Source organism: Pseudopipra pipra, chromosome 6 (genome assembly GCF_036250125.1).
Source record: "Pseudopipra pipra isolate bDixPip1 chromosome 6, bDixPip1.hap1, whole genome shotgun sequence".
Classification (NCBI taxonomy): Eukaryota; Metazoa; Chordata; class Aves; order Passeriformes; family Pipridae; genus Pseudopipra; species Pseudopipra pipra.
Window position 1 is genome coordinate 49,389,505 of NC_087554.1, and position 22,723 is coordinate 49,412,227.

The window sequence follows — 22,723 nt, forward strand, 5'->3', positions numbered from 1 at the left end:
AAGATAGAAAAGTTCCTCAACAGTGGCCAAAACATTTAGGGCAATTTCTATGAATGTTCACAGAGGGAAGGACACCAATGGATTAGCTTCAGCACATGGACCCGAGGGGCTCTGCCTTCCTGTGCCCCAAAACTAGAAGTCACTCATGCACGTTTACATCACTAAGTAATAAAACAGAGCAACAAAATCACAAGCAGTTTAACAGTAAATATGGTCAGAAAACCCACCAGCATTTGACAATGGAATTCATTCAGAAAAAATTTCTCAGCTAATATTTTTTGGGGGATGGGTGGACAGATGAAATGGGATTCACACACACACATTTGTGCAGAGTGGGCTGCTGCATTCATATTTCCACTCAGAGGGTATAAGGTAGAGCATTTGGCTTTTTCCATGAACCTTAATAGGAGCTGCTCAGCATCTTTGAAAAGCAGGCTCATCACTTAGCAACTTACCTCAGATTTCAGATACTAGAAAGACCAATATGGTTGGTCATCTCATTTGTACTAAGGCTCAAGCCACAGAACTTCCCATCACCATGACTTCCATCATACATGACCACCTGATGGAACTCTTATCTTTATGAAAATAAAAATATCATGATTTTAAATCGTTTCTACTAACTGCAAGCTAATTTGATACCTAGTAGTATCTTTTAATGATTATTTCCCCTTGACTAGAGCATTTCCATTGCAACACCTGCAAATTTCATGTTCCCACTACACCTTCTATGCCATTAAAAAGAAAAATCCCCTTTCAAAATCTAGAGGAACACATGAAAATTTAGTGCTGGCAGCTCTAGTTCTGCCACACCTGTCTTTGAGAACATTACAGCCATCTCAGGTTGTAATTCAGCATTCAGCAGTGGCCCAGGAGGCAGGACTCCACACTGAGGTTTGGCTGCAGGACACTGCTGCAAGTGCTCAAACCTCAGGCTAAGAGCTGACACCGCAGCTCACAGCCCAGGATGTGCTGCAGCAGCACCCCAGGTGCACAGCACGCTTCTGCTTGTGTCAGCACAGGGAACAAGGTGTGACAAACACAGCTGTGTAAGCTGGTACACAGCTGGCAAGGAGCAGAAGGGAGCCGAGCAGTTTAGAGGGAACTGGCCTAACAGTGTATCTTGCTGCAGGAGGCTTCCCATCGCCAGTGCTCTCTCTACAGAAACAGCCATTCAAATGCAGCACTTGGATGGATTAACAGATTCTGGGTAGGCCTGTGGTCACATACAGACAGAGACATGCACCACTGGCCTCTTCTTTCCAAAGTCAGAGCAGTTGTAACCTGGCTCTGCTGCAGATGCTGCCTGGCCTCATGGATATGGCAAGGGGCTCAGGAGGCTACTAAGTCCCATGGAGAACAAAGCCAGTCCTCTGCCATGCTAGCACAATTTTGCAAACTCAAAATGAAGAGTTGGCTTTTCTCCAGACAGCTACAAGTACAAACACAGGACAGGCCCCAAACACAGGTCCTTCAGTACAGCCTGTTCTGAACACCACAGCCCAGGAGTTTGTGATGGGGAACAAAGGAGGATATCGAGCCAGTGGAAGAGCGGTTTGAAGTCTGAAAACTGCTCTTCAAAAGCTCTGTATTTCAGGTTTAACCTGCTTATGTTAACTGCGGAAACATTCAGCTCAAAAGGAAGTCCCATATGTAAAGCTTAAAAAAATGAGCCAGTAAAAGTCTGTAAAATAAGGGACAAAATGCAAACCAACGACCAGAGAGCTGTATGTATCCCTGACATAAATATAGGCTTTCAATATGGAGATTAAGTGACTTGCACTTTTTGGTAGACATGCCATTGCCCTGTTGTGAGCACCTTATCCCCAAACTACAACACACAGAAAAGCAGCATCTAATATTTTTAGTGTTAGCCTTAAAAAAAATACCCACAAATACAAATTTGATGGTCTTCAGCTTTAGAATTAGCTTGTAGAGTTTATTCTTTTACCCATTTATTCTTGGTCAAATGCACAGCATTTGAACTAGATGAAATGGCAATCACATGAGACAATGGATATTAGAATAGACAGGTGTCCACTGCTTTGTACAGAAATCAGACAGGAGAGAAGAATCTGCTATAAAATTCCCCAAACCAGACTGAAATGACAGGAAACACTGTATATGGTTTAAATACAAACAAGTCCCATGAGGTTACTTAATTCAAAGCTCTAGGCACAACTAATGGTTTCGCATTACTGAAAAGCAAAGAATTTTACAAACAGTGCCCCTTCAGAGCAACACAGAACTCTTCAGCACGTGAGCTGCTTTGTTTTGTTTTAAATTTCTATTTACTTGCTGTTTCTGGGTGTTTCCTCATTGTTTTATGGTTCGTCGTACCAGCACGAGCATGTCACTGTGCCATAGGCTGTTGCTAAGTGATCCTCTGCAAACACACCAAGTTCTTGAGACAAAATCATAAACAATCCTAAGAGATTCAATAAATAAAGTTGCAGCACATCAATCCTAAGAAAATTCGCAAGAAATTAAAATTCCCAATCATCGACAACTATGCTTGGTACTTCTATCTACTGAACATGAAGTAAACTCTGTTAGCTCTTCTTTTAAACATTAACTTGATGGTATTACTGCACCAAAACTTGGCTACAGACAGACATATCTGGGCAGTAACAATGGCGACCTTCAAGACAGCATTTCCATGGACAGATTATTTTTCATGCATGATTATGCAGCATTTATACTGTGATTCCTTAAACAAAATGACAGCATAGCATTACTTCAAAATCACTTCTGCTGTAAGCAGAGTTAAGCTGTACCCACTCCAGGAGTGTGGTGAAAACAGACCTTCTGAAAACGTTTAAATCTTCCTCTTGCCTAAATTGGCACTTTGCCGTTTCAGAAAAAAGGACCTTGACAATGGAGAAGTTCAAGAGGTGGCTGGGAAAATGCAATTCCACTTGCCTTTTAACCTTCCACAACACCTACTACCCGCTGACCATGAGGGGATCTCACTATCTTCTTTCCTTCCTTGTGCTATATTGAAGTCGAATCTACTCTACACTAATACAGAAGTAAATATAATCCACTGAGCTGCTGAACAAAGGGCTGACTGCACTAAACTAGTAAAAAGACATTACACCAACAGCATTGCAAGGCCTGGGCTGTACTGGACAGACCGAACATGCTGCAGCCCTTGCAGCAGCACCGTCCTGGTCCTGTACCTGCTCAGGCACAGCATGATCACATCTATGTGGCACACAATGGTCACAAGGCCAACACAGCTTTTGTGTGCATCCACTTCCGCAGGCTCAGTTGAAAAGATACAGATTTTCAGAAGCACAGAAAAAGTAGAGATGCGTTGATTTCATCGTACAGGTTGAAGAAGAGGAGACCCAGCACGACCTCTAAAAAAAGCAATTGCAGCACTTATCAAAAGAAAGCAGAGAGCTTGAGCATTCAGCTCACCTGTTAGGCAAGACTGACAACCCAGGTGTAGTTTCCTCACCTAGAAGGAACTGAAAGCCATATGAGGATGTCACACTTCACTGGCAGGAGAAAGGTCCTCCAGTCAATGTAGGACCATCACTGTTCAAAACCCACCAGCAACTCTAACCTGCCCTTTTTGGCTGAGGTGGAAAACCTATCAGGAGCAGGGACCAGTGGAAGGATCTGTCACCAGTGGGGAACAAGTGCCATCTCTACCTCCTTTTTAGTCACTTAGTTCATTGATACCCAGCCATTCAGACTTTGCATGGTCTGTGAGTCAACACAGCAGGCTCATGAACATGTAATCTGCTTTGAGTTTCAAACTGCTTTGTACTTAAAATGAAAAAGTTCTGTTTCCCCCTTTATAGCTGCCAGGTTTTTTTCAGCCACTTAAGGATGTTATCATAAAGGAAAGGGTGTTACAAAATAAGCTCATCTAGGTCACAGTAAAGAACATTTTCCAAGCTAATCTGAAGTACAAATGACCCCTCTGCAATCAACATAAATTCTCTACAGATGCAGTTAGCTTGTTCTCTAATCTTTGCCATCAGTAAGTCAATGAACAATTTTAACACTAACTATGCTGAGGTTACAGGACAGTGGATTTGTGCGACGAAGCTTCTTGTATGAGAAAACAATTTCAGATGCACTTAGACCTTTGAATAAAGGAAGCTCTTGGCTTCAATCAGCAATTTATGACAAAAGCAAAGCTAAAATGCTTCTCAGATTGCAAAGTCAGACAAAAATTCCTCTACAAGAGTTGTTTTCCTTACATTTCAGTCTCTTACAGTATTAGCTCAGTCCCAATGGCATCTTTTCCATTCCCTCTTGGGATGACTCTGTCAAAACACTGTAAATAACTTCTTCGGACTTTGGCAAGGTACCAGGAAGAGGAATACTTTTTTTTAAAAAAGGCCTTCACCAACTACTGAATGCCCACCTTACAACATGCACTCAAATGAGGACACTATGTATAAGTTAACATGTGTAACAACTTTAAATTAGACACAAATTTATTGAGGGAAGCACATCAACTCAGAAACTAAATGAGGCAATGGTAATTTACTGAAGCAACCTTAGAATGAAAAAAATGATCAGTGAACTTGTCAAGTAAGACAATGAACTATCATGGATCCTTAAATAACCAAAAAACAGTGTAAGGTAAGTCCATTGCTTAGCAATGACAGAAGCAGTCTATAGTTTGTATATAGGGGTAGTTTCTGCTCTCACACTTATAACCTCTGTTGTGCCAGTTTTCAAAGGAGCAGCGTCCCAAGTTTGGGGTTTTTTTATTGTGAGAGAAATGTGAGATACCTTACTGACTGGTTTGCTGACAGCACTGCCTCAGGATCCTACAGGTTAGCAAGCAAACTTTTACCTAAAGCACAGAGGACACATTCTCTAGACAGGCTTTTATTCACCTATAATATGAGCAGCAATTAATTCTTTTGACTCCTTCACAAAAATAACCTTAACATAAGAAAAGAACCATTAAAGTAAAATGTACTACAGCATCACCATTTCAGTGACCAATTTGTATACTGAAGGCAGGCTTGAGTTTGCTTTGTTTTTAAAGCACAGTTGAGTCACAGAAAGCACAGCTGGATACACAGCCTCCTAGGAACTAAATCACCGTGCTCTACAGGCAGGTGAGCAGGAGGGGAAGCAGCAGAGCACAAGATGTGACTACCATGAACAAAATTGCTTCACAGAACTGCAGAGACAAAGCTCACAGCTTTCATGGTTCCTCAGGTTTTGGGATTTAAACAGATTAATTACTATGTCAGTACCACACTGTTTTTAAATATACTAACAGTTTCTTCCCTGGTATGAATCTGAGCAACACAGACATTCACAGGAACCTGCCAGAGGAGGCTTCTCTCCAAGCTCCCCCCAGTTTATGGAAAGAAAATTGTTACCCTCAACCTTCTTCTCTTTGACAAGAGCTTTCCAAAAGGAGGGACTCTATTCCACCACTTGCTGAGGGATTACTTAGGGCAGATCATGCTCTTAGGTATCCAGTGACTACTTCAATCCATTTATTAACCGTGGCTGGTTCACCTGGCATAGCCAGCAGAAAACCACATTAATCTCATCCAGAAAGTTCAGCAGCAGTCTCCTTCATGACAGGTCATATGAGGGAAGAGTGATGAAAAAAATAAAAATAATTTTAAAAAATAACATGCCATAGCTTCCAAATTTTCAATAAACGTGACCTTATGTTAAAGAAACACACATTTTTTGATAAACCAGTTCACCTCATTTTGGAGAAACTATGCTCATAATCATCTAATTTTCTCCTGGTGCTCTCCTGTCTTCCTCAGACTGAAATTCTAGATCGAACAATTTCCACCCAACACTACTAATTGCACTGCTTTTGGTACCAGTGCAAAATTACCTTTAGCAGCAAATATTATCAAAAAATAGACAATGATTAAAAATAAACTGTCAAAAAGTCCACAAGTGTTTTCCATCAGAAGTCAGTACAAGAGATATTGTAAAATAACAACCAAAGGCATAAAAAACATCTACAGCTTGTGCAGAAACCCCTTCTGTCTGATCTGTCTATGTTTGGACATACAGCAAAGAGGTCTACACTGTTGCAAAGAGAAATTAAAAGAAAAATCAGGTGTGTTGCTTTCACCAGAAATGCAGAGTTAAAGTGAATACTAAATATTCATTCTAGCAAAAGGCATCATTCTTGAAATACAGTCCCCCCTGGAGAGAGAAAAAAAAGGGGTTGGGGTGGGGGAAAAGTTCAGTTGTTCTAATTAAGTTGAAGCCACTCTTCAGTCTTCTGCTATATTTCCATGAAGGCAATCAGGCTCAGAAGAACATTTCCAGCTTGCACTGTGTTTGATTGTGCCCTGTTTTACACAGAGGTAGTTGAAGTACGTGTGCTAAAAGTTTCTCTGACTTAAGGCTAAAGAACCTTTATATAGGAAAACCTAAGAAACTTTAGGGCCTAATGTGTCTAAGCATCAGGTTTTATTGGAACCATTCAATCTTGCAACATAAATATGTTTATCTCCTTTAATTGTGAAGTGCCAGAAGAGCAAACAAGCATGCAATATCTCCAGATACAATTATCTCAGGTCACAGATCAAAGGAGTAAGTAACTCTTGCAGAAGCTGGAGAAAGGAAGAGTCAACATATACTGAAAAAAATTCTTCAAGCTCCACTGATGTTTTGCAGAGTCCTCTGGAAGTTCAGACCCATCAGGACCCTCACTGAGGAAGGCAGGCATACAATTAGCACCTTTACTGTTCTGATGATATTCTCTATATAAAGCTTCCATTTGAAGCGACCAAATCTGAGCTATGGTGGATACATGAGTCATTGCTCCCAAAAAAACATCTCTGTGGAACAAAACCACAGGACTGAAGACAAGGTTACAACTTGTCACAGGAATGAGCTTGCAGCTCTGCCTGAGTAGAGAACTGCATGACTGCACCCCCAGAACAGACAAAGGATGGGGCATTCATCTGGGAGAGGACTAGGGTCAGAGATACAGTCACCCTTGTCATGGTATCTTATTAATTCCCTATCTTTCCTACTCTTAAGAAAAAATTTCAGAAAAGGTCAAAAGATCTACGTGCAAATTTGTACTTCAACACTGACTTTGCAGTTTCAGCAAAACTGCAAATGAGATAGGCTGGTTTTAAAATAAGGTATTTCCTGAGTCACGTCTCCAAACACACTCCATGTGCCCTGTTTTTATACCGTATCACAACACCTGCAATCAGTGAGACAAATAATCCTATTGTTTAATGCAGACCCAAATTAAAGCCAGGTCTTTGCTGGCCCATAGGCACCACTGATAACCATGATTCATAAAAGCAATGTCTAATTGTCATTTTGTACAAAGACTGGGACTGTATGCTCCAAAGAGGTAAATACAGAGTTTTACATCCCAGCGTCTCTGTGAGGGTCTTATTTTTATCCATACTGTTTCTTGAAGAGGGATTTATGAAGCTTTGCAGTTCACAGAAGTATCTGGGAAGACATATGCTGATGACAAAGAGTATCATACACAGCAATCTTAAAAAATTAACAGCCCTGTTTTCCTCCACACACTAATCTTGGTCTAAGTCTCTCCCCTCAGATAGCTCAAAGCAACTTAAATGGCATTCCATTACACAGAATATTACCTACATTAGGAAACAGAGGCAGAATTTCTAAGGATCTTGCCCAAAGTATCTGCAGGAAGTGACAAAGCAAGGCAACTCCACACTGCAATTTCAGTCTCATTACAGCCACCAAAATTTTTGGCAGGGGGCCCACAGGGACTGGAATTTCACCCAGGACTTCCCAACTCCCAGCCTTCAGCACTGTTAGGAATCACTGCCTCATCACTACATACCAAGGAATCAAAGGGGCTGGGCAGAGCTGGCTCCATGGGCCAAAGCAGTACAAGCTCAAACTTGACAGCCATTTCATCACATGTTAGTTAGAGATTTCTAAATCTTAGTAATGTTTTCACTCACCCAGGTAACTTCTGCAACTGACTGCAGAGCCCACACCTCTCCTAGGTCACTGGGATTCACCGTCAAAAGAAAGCAGAGACTCTCTCTGAGACACAAAAATTTCTTCATGGTTCTCTCACTCACCAAGAGCAAAAATAAACCTAAATGCATTTTGATTCATTTGTCTTACTCTAATTTTTAAAGAATAAGTGTTTATTTATTTAATCTGCTTAATCCACATGGTAGAAACATTATGTAGTTTTGTCTTCCTTCCTTGCCCCAACAGATGTGTATTTATTCTTCTTCCCGCTGGACCTGAAAGGCCCATGCTGTACCCTACTGACCAGCCTGCTGATGCAATATAAAGCAAAATCACCCCTCCCTGCACTGGAACCTGTGCTTCATTCCTGCTGGGCAGTGCTGCTTCTCAGCTACCAAGGTCTCACACAGAGGGATCTCTCCTACTCAGAAGGACCAGAGGAAGGATTCTGCCTGAGATTTGTTCTTCCACAGTCCTGCTATTTCGGGGTTTGAAGCTGAGATTAATGCACTTTTTTGAAAGACCCCACTTTGTGTGCTTAGAACACTCTGGTGTAGCACTGACATTAAGAAGTATTAGGATCTTTCTATGATTTTAACCAGTGGCCCCTCACCTTCAGGCACATGCAGAGTACCTAACACAATCCAGACTGGGGAGGGCTGGAGGGCTTCTACAGCATCATTTCCAAAAATGCACTGAAGGCAAAGCAGGCTGCCACTCTCAGGAGAATATGCACTTTACTGAGGGCCTGGCATGCACGAAAAAATAAATTTTCTTCTCCCAGTACTAGAGAGCCAACTCTCCAACATCTCAACAACCCTGCTTGCTTTGGAAGCTTTCCAATCACATCTTTCTGTATATGCTATCGGATATATATTTTATAAGCTCCTTTTCTCGGTTAGAAGACTGTTTCAAGCTTATTCCATTAATACTTCATGTGAAAATAAACCACTCTTCATTTCAAGAAAACAACTGTTCCCTGGCAACAAATAGTGGAAACCATTGTCATTAGTATTTTACTTTGATTGAAGAATTAAAAAGTGCTGAGGGAACACTGAATTCTCTTTTGCAGGCTTCAAGAAAACCTGTGGCTCAAAGGACAGTTTTCTTCTCCAAAGAAAAAGATTACAAGTATCCCAATTCCCAGAGAGTTGGGGGAAAAAGGAAAAACAAAACAGCAGTTGAGACCATTGTAACTACTACAATCAGCTGGTTCCACACTGGAAAACATGTTATCCTCCATATCCCGCTGCTATTAAGAAGTGTGCAGCTTGAAATACAATGACTAATACCACTCTTATAGCCACTGACTAGAACATCTTTCTATGATAAAAGAGCATTAGTGTTCATTTGAACCAAAAATATCTACGAAAAATAGGAAATCTTCACTATTTTAGAATTTAAAAATGTGAGCAAGAGCTCTAGGAAAGCTTGGGTGTGGAAGTGCTTGAAACAGTTTTGAAGTCACGAGACATATGAAAGCTCCAAGCTTTGTCACACAAAGACTAAACTGGCAATTTGTCAGAAGCCAAAGGGCTGAAGCTAATTATTCTGGGTTTGCATAGCTTGTGAAACAAAAATAAATGCATGTCCCCACCAGAGGAACTTATGATGATTTCCACTTCACTGCACGTGTTTTCAATCTTACGTTCTTCAAACTAAGCCAAACAGATTTTTCCTGAAAAACAAGGTAGATGGAGATGTTCTCTCTCTCTCTTGCCAGCTTACAAAGTCATAAGAAACTGGATACTTTACTGGCTAAAGAAAAACTGACAATTTTCAATCCTAAATTTGGCTCTCCACTAATCTGGTGTATGGCAGGGGGGGAGGGGGACGAACTGAACAAGATCAGAAACAGCTTTACCATTTGGACACTATGCAAAACGCTTCATTGCTAGATTTCATTATAGAAAATAGCTTTTTTTTTTTTAATAGTAAATGCCTCATCAGGAATCCACTGACTTCATAGGCAGCCTTTCTCTTGAAACAGTGATGAAAGAATTCATTAAGAAATGCTTAAATTTAAGCATTTTCTGGCAAGTTCCCCCAATGCCAGTGCAATGAGTGCTCTGCCTCAGCCCTACCAGCTGCTGCCTGCCTAGCAACTGCCTGCAGGCTGTGGCAGATGGGCTTCAGTCATGTATGCCACCTGTTCAGAGCATCTCTAACCTTTCTCTGGCCACCAGTTCAGGCCACTCCAGCTGAGAAGGCAGCTGTGAAGGATAGGAAGAGCTGGCAAAAAAGGAGAAGGTACGTAACTGCCACAGGAACTGCAAGAGCATTACGTTCAGGATACTTTAAATGCAGCCTGAAGATTAAACGCAGCTGAACCGGTGCTGTCTTTCACTGGAAGAGAGCCAGCAACACCAGGCCTGTTGACCACCGTCATCTGCTCTTCCCTTCCCTTCATGCCCACACAACAGCAGGAGCTCGTGGCCCCACACCCCTTCTGAGACAACTGGAGCTGGAATTCCTGCTGCACAGGTTTGCAGCACAGCTCCCAAAAGCACTGAGGTTGGTACAGCAACAGGCTCCCCAGAGGAAACGGGACATATCCTTCAGTCTTCCCTCCTGTAAAACTGGAACAAGAGTGCTTCCTTAACCTTACGGGGTACAAACAAGTAAGCACCCTAATTTAAAAAGCACTTTGATACTGGGGTAATGATTGCTTAAAAAAATAAACAAATGACATGCCACAAGGTAGGAGATACAGCACAGAGTTCTGTTAAGAGACTATTTTAAAGCCAGTAAGCTGCTTTTTAGCGGTTTGTTTTTCTTTATAATATATCATTGGTTTGCAGCTGTCCCACTGACTTGGATTTAAGCCGCAGCAAGCAAATCTAGATCCAAAACATTGCCAGATCTTAAAGATGCTGCTACTCAGCAGTTCTGCCATGGCCACCGGAAAAACAGAAATGAGTTAATCCTGCTCAGGCTCACAAATGTTTGGGTGCAGGCTCAGACTCATACTGTCTTTGGAAAGCTCATAACCTTGAAAGCTTTTTATTTAATTAATCTACCGTACTATCTTTTAAGCTAGCTAGCTTGATGGATGTTACTCAGTTGTACCATATAATGTTGCACATTTCAGCTCCTGTACCTTGCGTTCACAGTGAATTCTTATTATGTTAGAATTTAATCAGTATTTCTAAAAAAATTCCAATTACTTATCACCACACAACCTGAGAAGTTTTTTGTTTCTTTTCAGTGTGATGCTTTAATAATGTCTTACTGCTGGATAAAGGCGCATGCCTGCTTAGCATCCCACTGCCAGTCCTAGTCTTCCATTATTTCTCTTTGGACGATGTGCATGTTTCCCCACTCAATAAAAATAGAAAGCTGGAATCACTCTTTCTGCTGAAAGTGGAAGTCTGAGAGAAGACGAAACACAAAACTTGAACACAAGTCGCAGAATGTTAATTGGTGTCTAGCAGCAGCTTGCTGATGATCTGTACACCACAATTGGCTTTAAGAAAGCAAAATAAAAGAATGAAATCTGTCTAGGCAGAGGACTATCCTAAATCCTCACTGCAGGAAGGAAAAAGAAGTCACGCAGATGCTTACTTCAAGACTTCCCCTTAGTAGTAGAAAATCCTTTCCTGCTCCTTTGGAAAACAATAATCTGATGTTTGTTCACAGAAGTCAGCACATACCAGTCCATTGTGCTTTGCTCTCTAAAAGCCAGTAACTAAACCTTACTTTCCAATTCACTAATTATTACTGGAAAGCAAGTCTACATTCAGAAAAATTCTGAATTTATGTAAAGAAGAAATTAGGTGAACATCCTGTGTATTCTTATGTTTTGAGTTACTTGCCTATTGTCATGTCCAAGAGCTGGTTTCTCTCTAACAGGATAGGTTTTTTAAAAGAGGAGAAGAGGAAACAAATCAAATAAATGCTGCTGCTTGACACAGGAAGAAATATTCCCTCTGTCAAATAAACTTTGTCCACCAGATGGACACCAAGACAATGCTCCACCAAGAAGCAGGGCTAGTGGGATAGATCAGGTGAGGTGACTCAAGCAAAGGTTTCTAGTAATAAAGGATGGAAAAATAGCCCACTTTTGATACATTCCCTCCTGGCTAAAGTGCATACATCAAGACATATGAAGCAACACATAGGTGATAGGCAAGGTGTGATCACACACACACATCTATCCATCCATCCATCCTGTTCTGGCAGAGCAGCAGGCATCAGTGTTTGAGGTATGCCTTTGGGGCACAAATTCCCAGTACAGGTTAGTCTGACATTTCCGCCATGCTGTGATATTTGAGATCATAAACCATTTTTACAGGGACAAAGTCCGGTCTAGTTCTGTCCAAATGTTTCCCAAAATGCTCTTCCTATAAAGAAATACTTTCCAATAATTTTGTATCTATCTGATGACTGGCCATTAAGCTACACAAGCATCAGACAACTGAGAGGTAACTTGTGGAATTCTTTTAATCCACAAGGTAAAATGGAATTTGCCCTCTGCTCAACTAACTGGTGCATCATTGAATTCATCTCATACAAGCCCCTTGCTGCTTAAATGTACAGAGCAAGTGCAAGGCACATATAACAAATGCAGGCATTGGACTGTAATACCCTTCGGTATCATTGAAATAACAATGTCCCCTAGACAGTGACACAAATATAGGCTAGCTTCTTGTCCTTTTAATACCATGCAGTTCTCAGACAACCACTCACACCCAAAAGACGGACTCTGCATTTTAACTAGCAATGAGAATTTTTTAAAGCCTTTTCTGACAAGGGGATTCTTTAAAATAACATGGCTTGATTTTTCAATTTATTTTTTGTTAAGTGCTTTTCTCCTGCTCCCTGCTGGTGTTGAGAAGCACCTTTCACATGGATTTAAGAGCAACCTCAATTATCAGTGGCTGACACACCATTTTCCTCGTCTCTCCCCTGTCCTCTCTATTGAGGCAGTTTCATCTCTCTTACTGAGAAACTCACTGACCACCTTACGGTTCAAAATGAGCACTAGGTAAGTACCAGCAAGAGTGAAACCTATGACACACAGCTCTTCTAAGCACAAAGAATAAGCCAGAAGAGCATGCTCCCCCTTCGTCTTCTAGGGCTACAATGTGACAGCAGACAGGGTAACATAATTCCTTTCCCAAGCTGACACCATCCTTTAAGTAACATCTTGCGTGAAATGTGACCATTCGGACCTGGGAAAGAACAAAGGTAGCCAACACCTGAACTTATCTGTAGATGGGCTACAACTTGAAGGCACTTTAGTATCATTTCACTGCTCACTGGGTTACAAGAACATTCCTTCTGCCATAGTTTTTTTTTTTCAAAGGGCAGCTCCTGTTTCTTTTAAGCCTGACTGCCTGTGAATGCAATTTACAGAGTAATATCACCTAATCAACTATCCGATCTTATTAACTGACAGACACAAGAAAAGCTTAACTGCATTCCCACTTTCACCAGAGCACCTCTTAAACTAGATGGCACGTGGGCTCAACACATGCTTCACAAAAAGGGGATCCCATTTTCCCAAAACCAGTATCTGTTACAGAGAACTGAATGGAAAAGAAAGAAAAATCATTAAGCCGAGGTCATATTGACATCTAAATGACAGCATTTAAAATCAGTAAACCTTCCTTAGAAGACAATAGAGTTTTTACTCACCTGTACTACTTCTACTCCTCTTTTCCTGAAAAAAAGAAAAAAAAAAACAAGTAAATGTTAGTGTTGGAAACTTGAGGAAAAAGTAAAAACAAAAACTAATGGAAAAGGGTTGCTTCATACTAGAATGCAAACAATAAAAATCTGCACTAGTAAATAACCTGATTCAAATTCAGGAAAGCACTTGTTCAGTTTCATTCCTTGTCTAGGAAGCACTTCGGCAGCTTCTGAATCATGGACTCAGAAGTGACCCAAGATGCATACTAAGCAGCTGGGACTGATAGGGCTGCTAGGTGAGCACAGGTAGGAAATGGCTGATACCAGGGAGGGAGGGGAGCATCTCAGTTTTAATTAGATCTAGCTTGCTTTTCATTTCTCATGTGCATGCAGAGTGTGCAAATGGCACCAAAGCACATTCCACATCTTTTATTTTAATCCAAAGATACATGTACAAATGTCAGGGAGAATGAACAATACACCTTGCAGCCATTTATCCTCTTATTTACAGCCTTGTTCTAACCCCATCATCTTGATACACAGGATGCTTCCCTGGACTTCAGTTCAAAGACTTGCAGTCAGTCTGACTCCTGCAGGAGAAGCGTCAGGGGTTTGTCAGAAAGGTCCAAGCCTCTGGCCATATGGAGAATAGCTCCAGTGATCCTGAACTGCCAGGGATAAGAGACTGGAGAAACCTATTAATTATACACCAAAATGTTTAGAACTGCAATGGGTAGAGCCAATTTAGGCAGATCTGTAGAGACAGCTGTCTACTCTGCAGGTATGAGAACTGAGGTTCAGGTACATGCAGCCAGTCAATGTTCAGTCACAACCTTTGACAAGTTATCAAGCAAAACAAACCATTTCTGGACTAGTCTTAAGAGCAGAACTGAACCCCTGGCACAATGCCTAGCCATCCCTGCTCCATGCCCTCTTCCCAATATATGCAGGCTATTTAATTATGTTAGAACCTTCTCCTCACTTTGAAGACAGGAAATTTAACATAAAAATCAAAAGCCTCATCAAGTACAAGACAGGAATCTTTCTTCCTTGTTCCCACTAGCCCTGTATGTGAAAATCAAAGACCCTTTTCGGGGAGGTCAGAGAACAGGACCGCCTAACTCTGCTCTCAATGCTTTTCTATCTAAGAGCGTCTGTGTTGTTGTCCATAGTCACAAATGCTGCACACTGCTGAATACACAATGGCTCCCCCAGTTTTCCTCCCAATACAGTAGTTCTTTCTTCTGGGAGGCCATTACAAAGATGCCCAAAGGGACGGGCGATCAATCAGCATCTATGACACAAATTGCTCCCTTTTCCACTTTACCAGTCTGGAGTTTCTCTGGCCTAGAAGCACCATTCAGTACACAGGCACAGGAGAGAGCTTGTTGTTGCTCAGCAAGGAAATTAAAAAGAAAATGAAACGAAGCACCTCCTGCAAAGAATTTCAAAGCCCTCTTGCAGATAACAGTAGCTGTTAAGTGGTGGGTGATTAATATATTGCCATTACAGTGTGGGAAGCATTGCTGCAGATCATCACCTGAGGCTGGCCAGATGTGTTCCAACTGTGCGGTAAGAAGAAAATATGAATTTTGTAGAGAAAGAGTTAATAGCCAAATTGTTGAAACCATTATTTTCACAGAGCTAATGAGAAAAATAAGAAAAATTAGGTGGGGAATGCTGTTTCATAAATTAGGGCTGCAGCCTACTCAGAAGCATTCCAAGTATTGTAAGCTAAAACTTAAAATAACCAAATCAGCTCCATTTTTGCTGTGTCTGCCCTGGAGTAAACAGAACTCAGAACTGCCATTGAAATACACTATGCTTCAGACAGGCCTGCTCCAGAGTCTCTGGAAGAACAGTGACGAATGGCAAAAGCTGCATTTCTTGTCATGGCTGCATACACACTGAATAAGCTTTATTCTACTTTGAAGAAAATAAAAATGCAAGTTGGGTGCCAAACCCACTTGAGAAAGAGTCAGTCCAAAGGTTTTCTGTAATCCCCCCAAAATGGACTTTGTAAATTTTCTGGGACTGACTGAAACCAAGTGTACTGCCCCAGCAGAAGGGAAGAAGCCAGACCAGCCAACAGGCAGAAAGAAGGGGTGCCTGCTCTTAGGTATGATGTCACACATGTTTAAAAAGGTACAGGAAGGAGGAAGCAATTTCCAAGGCTGGCTTGGTCTTCCCCTTTTTCAGAGGGGGGTAGGATGTCCTTCTGGTTACCTGAAATATGATACTTTTTCTATTTAAACTCAGGGGACCAGAAACCGTAGAAGCATGCATATTTTGAGGATTAGTTAATTTGGGAAAAAATCCTCTACCAAAATAGCTTTATTTGAGAATAAGTTCTTTTAAAAACAAGAAGTATCCAAACAACCAGGATGCCAACGCATCTCAGTTCTGGCATTAGCAGATTCTTCGCCTTAAAGACTTCCTAAGCCAGCGACTCCAGGCTTTTCAGCCAGGCAGGTCACAGCTGCAGGCTCAGGGCAGCAAGACATCTCTTATGCAACCAAGCATGCAATACCATCTAACCACACTAACTGCCTTACGTCACCTGTGAAAGGGCTTCGGGTCAGGCACAGAAAGAAAGCTGATCCTACGCACAAGAAACTCTAGGACCTTCAAAAAAAAAAAAACTAAACAGAGAGAACGAAGCAGGCTGTGGGCCACAAGCAATTCCCCAACAAGGGGCTGCCCGTGCAAGACAATGGAGACAAGACATTTGCTAAATGAACTGCTCTGGGAGCCTGACAGAGCCATGGACCAGCCACCACTTCTTCCTATTGTGCTTTAAAAAGCCAGTAGAAAAAATACATCCTACAGCCCTGGTGTATGTTCTTTTGGGCTGTTTCTTTAGCAGAGGACAGGCAGGGCATGATAGACAGGACAGGATGGGATGACTATTTCATTTGGTGTACTGACCACTACTCTTGTGTCCCTTGTGGTGTTGTCCATGACCCTTCTTTCTTCCCATGTAGTTTGAAACTGAGCTACTGCCTACCAGGGGAAGGGCTCCCATTCCCAGCTGGCCTGGCTGCCTCCTGACTTTGGCAATGGCTGTAGAAAAGGCAATAGACTATACAAACCTCACAGCGGGTCTTTCTTTCTGAGGAGAAAAGGAAGATAGTTATTAGCTGTATTTCCCTTCTCTCTCCAAAGAGGCAACAGAACTGTGTCAAAGAGAGACTGTGTCTGCACACTTCCATTGAACAGGTACTTGAAAAATTGTCAGTTCTAAATTACAGTCCCAAAGGTAACTAGCTTTAAAATACATTTTGTTCTAAAAATCATCTAGACAGAGATCTTGTACTCCAATCATCAGCCTAAGAAAAAAAACATATTAGCAAATTTTTAAAAACCTCTGAGATAAAAGAGAAGGAAGGAAAAAAGTGAATGTGATAAAACTAAACTCCTAACTTCCAGCAAAGCTTCAATGTCTTCAAGTGGCACTGTATGCCTAAAGCAATGGAAATCTATACAGGACCAGGACAAATTACTGACTGGCATTGCATGTTCCCTTCCTTCAGCACATAGCTCTGCTGAATCACACACTGTAACACTGACAGGAAATCCAGAAACAAGTAACTGCTGCATTAGCCTGAGATACCGAATAAAAACCAGAAGCTTGTTATGACTTATTAGTTCTATACTTGAAACCAGTGAACAACTCTACTGGATAATGCAAGACTCACTGTATACAATAGCAATTACAATAATTACCATGCAAGTTGACTTCATGTTTAAGTTGGAATGATATATGGATTTAGAAAAGAATTCAATATCAAGTTACTAAAAGCACATTAATCGGTGTCTTGAAATTGATGTTTTACCACAGCCTCAAACTATGTAGAATAGCTGGTTTTTGGACTTAGGGATGGGGTTTTTTTAACATCCAAAGTAAACAGTTTGGACTAATTCCCCACAGCATCTAGGACCTCAACATTATGGTGAATGACAGTTAAAAGAGAAAATGACTATCAGGTTGTATATCATAGTCATGGTTAAATTAAGCAACTTATTTTTGCTGTCTGGTTTGAGTGACAGACTGAAAAATGCCAAATGGAATTTACAATTTCAAAAGTAAAAGGCAATCTTTCTATCCGTTTCAATAGTCTAAGAAGTTATTAGTGCATGCGGTGAAGTTCCTTTTCTCAGACATGAGAATGTTTCACTTCAAAAATTTCCCATATAAAGAAGGGGCTAATAATAATAATAATAGTAATAATAATAATATTAATGTATTGCTTTGATATAAAAAAATAAAAGTATTTTCACAGAAAAGCAATACACTTGCATCAAAGGGAGTTTATAAATATTAATGCATCAGAGCAAAAACCTGCAGCCACTCAAGACTTTCCACCACACTGAAATTATCAGACATGAAGAAAGGTACCAGGCAAGCAATACCAAAGCAAAGCATGAAAACCAGCCAGTACCAGCCAGCCACAACCTCGTGGACAGCCCATTTCGCCTCCTGGCACAAAGGCAAGCTCAGCTCTATTGCCTTAGCTTTTCCATCAGCAGAATATTCTGTGGTTTTGTTATTAAATATTTGTGACAATCCTTGCTTTTATTATTTTTCATCACTGATGGACTCCACCTTATTGTCTATCAGGGAAGCAACAAAGCGGCAACTCCAACATTGGGGTGCTTGCTCCAGGGGCCCCAGCTCACAGCCACAGCCATGAGTGCACATGGAAGTTGCTTGAGGCCATCTGAAACCCAGCAAGATTCAGCTGTAACAGAGGGACTTTTTGTGGTTTGTTTTTTTGCACACAGATTGTCAAATAAGCAATTAATCAGAGTAATTTTTACCAATTTGTATCCAACTATACTACACTTCAGCAAGCTTTTCCCCAGTAATCAGTATTTTGAAAAAGATTTATGACTGAAGTGGATCAAAAGCTGGCATTTGGGGGAGGGAGTTCTCAATTTTCTCAGTCTGTAAAGCACCATAGATTCTAAGGAGAAGGAAAATAGAGTGCACCTTTACAATCTGGTAGGAACAGATAATGTAGTATGGGGGAGAAAATATCTCACCTAAAACTCTAAGTGCTTTTCAGGTGGGTTGTAAAAAAAACTCCAAGACTTTGGGCTGTCACAGAAGACTGTCCAAGTAGGATAAAACCCCACAGAGGGCAGCCACATTTGCGCATTTCTTCTTTGTTTCTATAAACAGTAAATGGTCTGATCATACATCAGACACTACAACACCACAAGTGATTTTTTACCACCTCAGTCACACACAACATTTGGTAGAACCATCTGATCTTATCCACATCTTCCAAGCATTATATTATCTCATTTACAGCCATTAAAAATGCTTCTTAAGAGTGCTGTATCAGAACAAAGTGCCCTGATACCAACTAGAAAATAAGAGAGGACCTTGGTAGAGCAGCAGCAGCATCACTCTGGTATTCACCTGCAGTGTCACAAATACCCATTACAACAAATATTCACCAGCAGCTCACAGCAAAGATCTAGCTAGAAACCCACTAATCCCTTATCCTGCAAGAGCAATGACAAAGTGAAGCATCCAACATCAGTGCTCAGAGGTTCAAGTAGAAGGGAGGAAAAAGCCATGAAAGAGAGAAAACAGGCACTGCAAGCAGTAACTAGGGGAGATAAAATGCCTTTAGTTACTAAGTATTAAGACAGAGTTTCAATAATGGTTTAATGAAATATTACAGGGTTACTAATTTCAGCATTATAAAAAACAGTTAGTGCAGAAATAAAATCTGTGTATCCCAAGTTATAAAATCCATAAACTCAGTAAATACAAACTCAAAAGGATCTGTTTTCTTTTTAAACTAGGCATTTAAGATGGATCAGCGCTGCTGAGCTCTGCCAGACTCTTTTCTTGGAATGAGTGACCCCAGGTTCTGGGAGCCCATACTTGCTGCTTTCCCAGCAGGGACATAAAACCTTTAACCACAGCCTTTCAAGAGAAAAAAACCTGAAGAATCATCAGTGGGAAGAAGGAATGATTAACAGCTGCACAGAAAAATTATTAAAGGCAATGAGTTATTCATCCTACCAGACATTCAGAGACGTATTTAGTACCTGATGACAATTAAGCAATTGGGCAGGGTTCAACCTCCAACCATAGGCTTACGCCACCAGACATCATCAGATCCAGTTCTCAGCTATGGCAAGCAGACACACCATGTGATCTCTTTATAACCTTATTAAAAACCAGCCTCAAACCAAGCTGTTTTGGCACTGTATCTTCCATTACAAGACATTAATTTCCCAAAGGTCGGAGTCCTTCAAATTTGCAGGCTAAATCGTTCCAGGATCGTCCCTCAGCTTCAATAAATGGTTTGCTTCCTCAAGCACTGCAAAGAGCACGCATGTCCTTTCTGTTCCCAGTTCCTTTGTCTCCCCACGACCCCAGTCACCCCAGTGTTAATATGACCCTCTGCAAAAACCAAACGCATGACCCATCCCTTTCAAAAGTCGAAGGTCACGAGGCACCAGCGATGACTCAAAGAGACCTGAGAAGAGGCAGCAGAATCACGAGGCAGAAGGCAACATCCCTTCCAGGGACAGATACGGTATTTATCTTTATATATATAAAACTCTCACTGCAGGAGCTATTGGAGGCTTCTAGAAACATTTGAACACAGTGGGACGGCTCCTATGACTGGAGATTTGGAATGGGAGGATACCGGCTCTTTAGGAAGGACAGGCTGGGGAGGCAAGGAGAAAGTGTCACCCTCTATGTCAATGAACAGCTGGAGTGCATGGAGCTCTGCCTGGGAATGGATGAGGAGCTGACTGAGAGCTCAGGGGTCAAGACTAAATAGGGGGCAGACAGGTGACATCACAGTGCTGGTCTGACACAGGCCACCTGACCAGGAAGACTGAGCACATGAGCCTCACATTCACTATCCCTGGTCCTCAAGGGGGACTTCCCAGCAAAATCCATGGGGCAGATCTTCCTAGAAACTATAGGAAGTCATGGAAAATATGGAAGTGATTGGTGACAGCTAGAAAATTGTGCCTGACAAATCTGGTGGCTAAAGGAAGAGTAACTCATGCCATCTACCTGGATATGTGCAAAGCATTTGACACTGTCCCACATGACATCTTTGTCTCTAAACCTGAGATGTGCCTTGATGTTCTGAGAAGGACCTTCAGCTGCTCTCATCTTCACCAGATGAGATCACATTTTCCATACTGCACAAACACCACGAGCTCAGTATGGCCAGCGAGACAAGGCTCTGCTGAGCCCCAGGTTGGTTCTGCTGGTCTCCTGCACACCACGAGGGAAAATCAACACACACGTCCACTCTTCTAAAGCCAAGGGGTACAGAGAAAAAAAGCATGTCTGTCAAGCCAGCTTTCATCTAGAAATGGCTTTTAATCCACTAACCCTGAAACCAAATGCTGTACATCCACTGTAGCGTTCCAAGACTTTGGCAAACGGCCTTGAATAAACCTTTTGGGAGTTTTTATAGAGGCCAGACACCCACTGAGACATGCATGAGAAATGTGTAATACACAAAATGTTTTTTCACTTCTTGGATCTCTAAAAGAGATTGGGCATTTTTTTGGCAGAAATTAGAGACGTATTTAAGTTCAGCAACTTGCCATGCAAAAATGAGTTTATTCATCTCCAGCCAGGCTTCAAGTAAGATATATAAGTGTCTGGGGCTTTTTCCTTTGTGCAAAACTTCATTATACAAGCAAAGGAAACTTAACATGCCTAGTCATTGAAGAAATCCATTTCCAACTCTCTTTTCCCCTCTCCATAAGGGATGGTCCTAATGTATTGGCATTGTACAAGTCAGACATCAAGCTTCCCTCAAGTTTCATCACCTCTGAGAGCACTTGTGATTTCTTGTCTCCTACAATCACCAAGTGACCACTCCTTGCATATGCAAGGAACAAATTTTCATTTATGGAATCAGAGTCAGACATAGATTCATGGACATAACCAACAACAGGAGTCTGTGCGGGGAAGTCACTGTGGCCAGATAGAGACACTGGCACAGATAGGAATCATGTCAAAAGGACATCCATGTAAAGGTTCAGCATATAGTAAGTAAAGACATTCCTAGAAATCTTTTCCCCTCAAACTCTGCATCAGTTTAGGCTCTCATAACTCTTCCAGTCAGTTCCTGCTTTGTTTGCTCCCTTTGAGACGCATTTCAAGCTTCAGCCTCTGGTTTGGGGCACTTACGAATGTAGCTGTTATTTCAAAGAGGACTGGCTGGTTAAGCCCAAAATAAAAAGCTGGCTCAAAGCAGTTTAGTATCATCTGAAACTGGATTTCACCTTTATTTCACTATGCAGCTCCCTCGAAACACTGTATGAATCACGTAAATAGAAAATGGAAAAGCACTTGGAATCTTAAAAGTGCAATTCTGCAGCCTAGTACTCTACTTGAGAGGAAAAAGATGTTCAGCAGAAAAAACATAGTACAAATTAAAGAAATGTGAATTGAATTGCTTTTCTCCATTTGAATAGATGCAGACATTAATACCAATAATGGGAATTGCCTTCCCCCGCAACTGATTCTTCTGCTTGAGTTTACGTAAACATAAATCAAAGAAAAATGATTTTACTTTGTTTGGAAGCCTCATTAGAGAGGCCTGCAACAAAATGAAAGCTTGGCTTTCAACAAGTGACGACCATACTGTTTGAAAATATTCCATTTATTGACATGTGGCCAACTTCCCTGAGAAGGAACAGCATAGTGTTTGATAGTGCTACAGTGAATTATCTTAGCAATGTACACAAACTACACATGATCCTGGAAATGAAATAAAATGTCTGCAACGTGCAATACTTGAGTATGGTCCTACTTCCAAGAAAAAGTATCTAAGTGGAGAGACAGCAAGTTAATATATGGGTTTTTTTATAAAGCACACAGAATAATATTAATAGTTGATGTGAACATTGGGGCCCAACACACACCCCTGGGCAAAAAAGTTCAGGTATGAGAACAGAGTTTTCCATTGATATCATTGGATAGGGCTGCAGTTTGAGGAGGTGTAAATCCAACAGGTGGAATAAGGCACTGCTGCCAACCTCATAATATCAAGGCAGTATAGGTCATGAAGATTCACAGAAATACACCAAAAGCTTCGGGCAGGGAAAGGCATAGGATTGTTACGCATAG

At 41.3% G+C, this 22,723-nt stretch overlaps 1 protein-coding gene across 4 annotated transcripts in view; it reads right to left on the reverse strand.

Moving 5' to 3' along the window:
• Positions 1-22,723, reverse strand: part of ITPK1 (inositol-tetrakisphosphate 1-kinase) — a 236,554-nt gene that overhangs the window by 191,440 nt on the left and 22,391 nt on the right. For 3 of the 4 annotated variants that reach the window (XR_010431473.1, XM_064659022.1, XM_064659021.1), the window contains exon 3: positions 13,594-13,618. The exons of the other annotated variant lie outside the window; for it this stretch is intronic. Coding sequence is in view for 2 of the 3 variants with exons in the window: in XM_064659022.1 (XP_064515092.1) it covers positions 13,594-13,618 (25 nt within the window). In the remaining variant the exon portion in view is untranslated. The remainder of the gene's footprint in view (positions 1-13,593; positions 13,619-22,723) is intronic. 4 annotated transcript variants of the gene reach the window in all.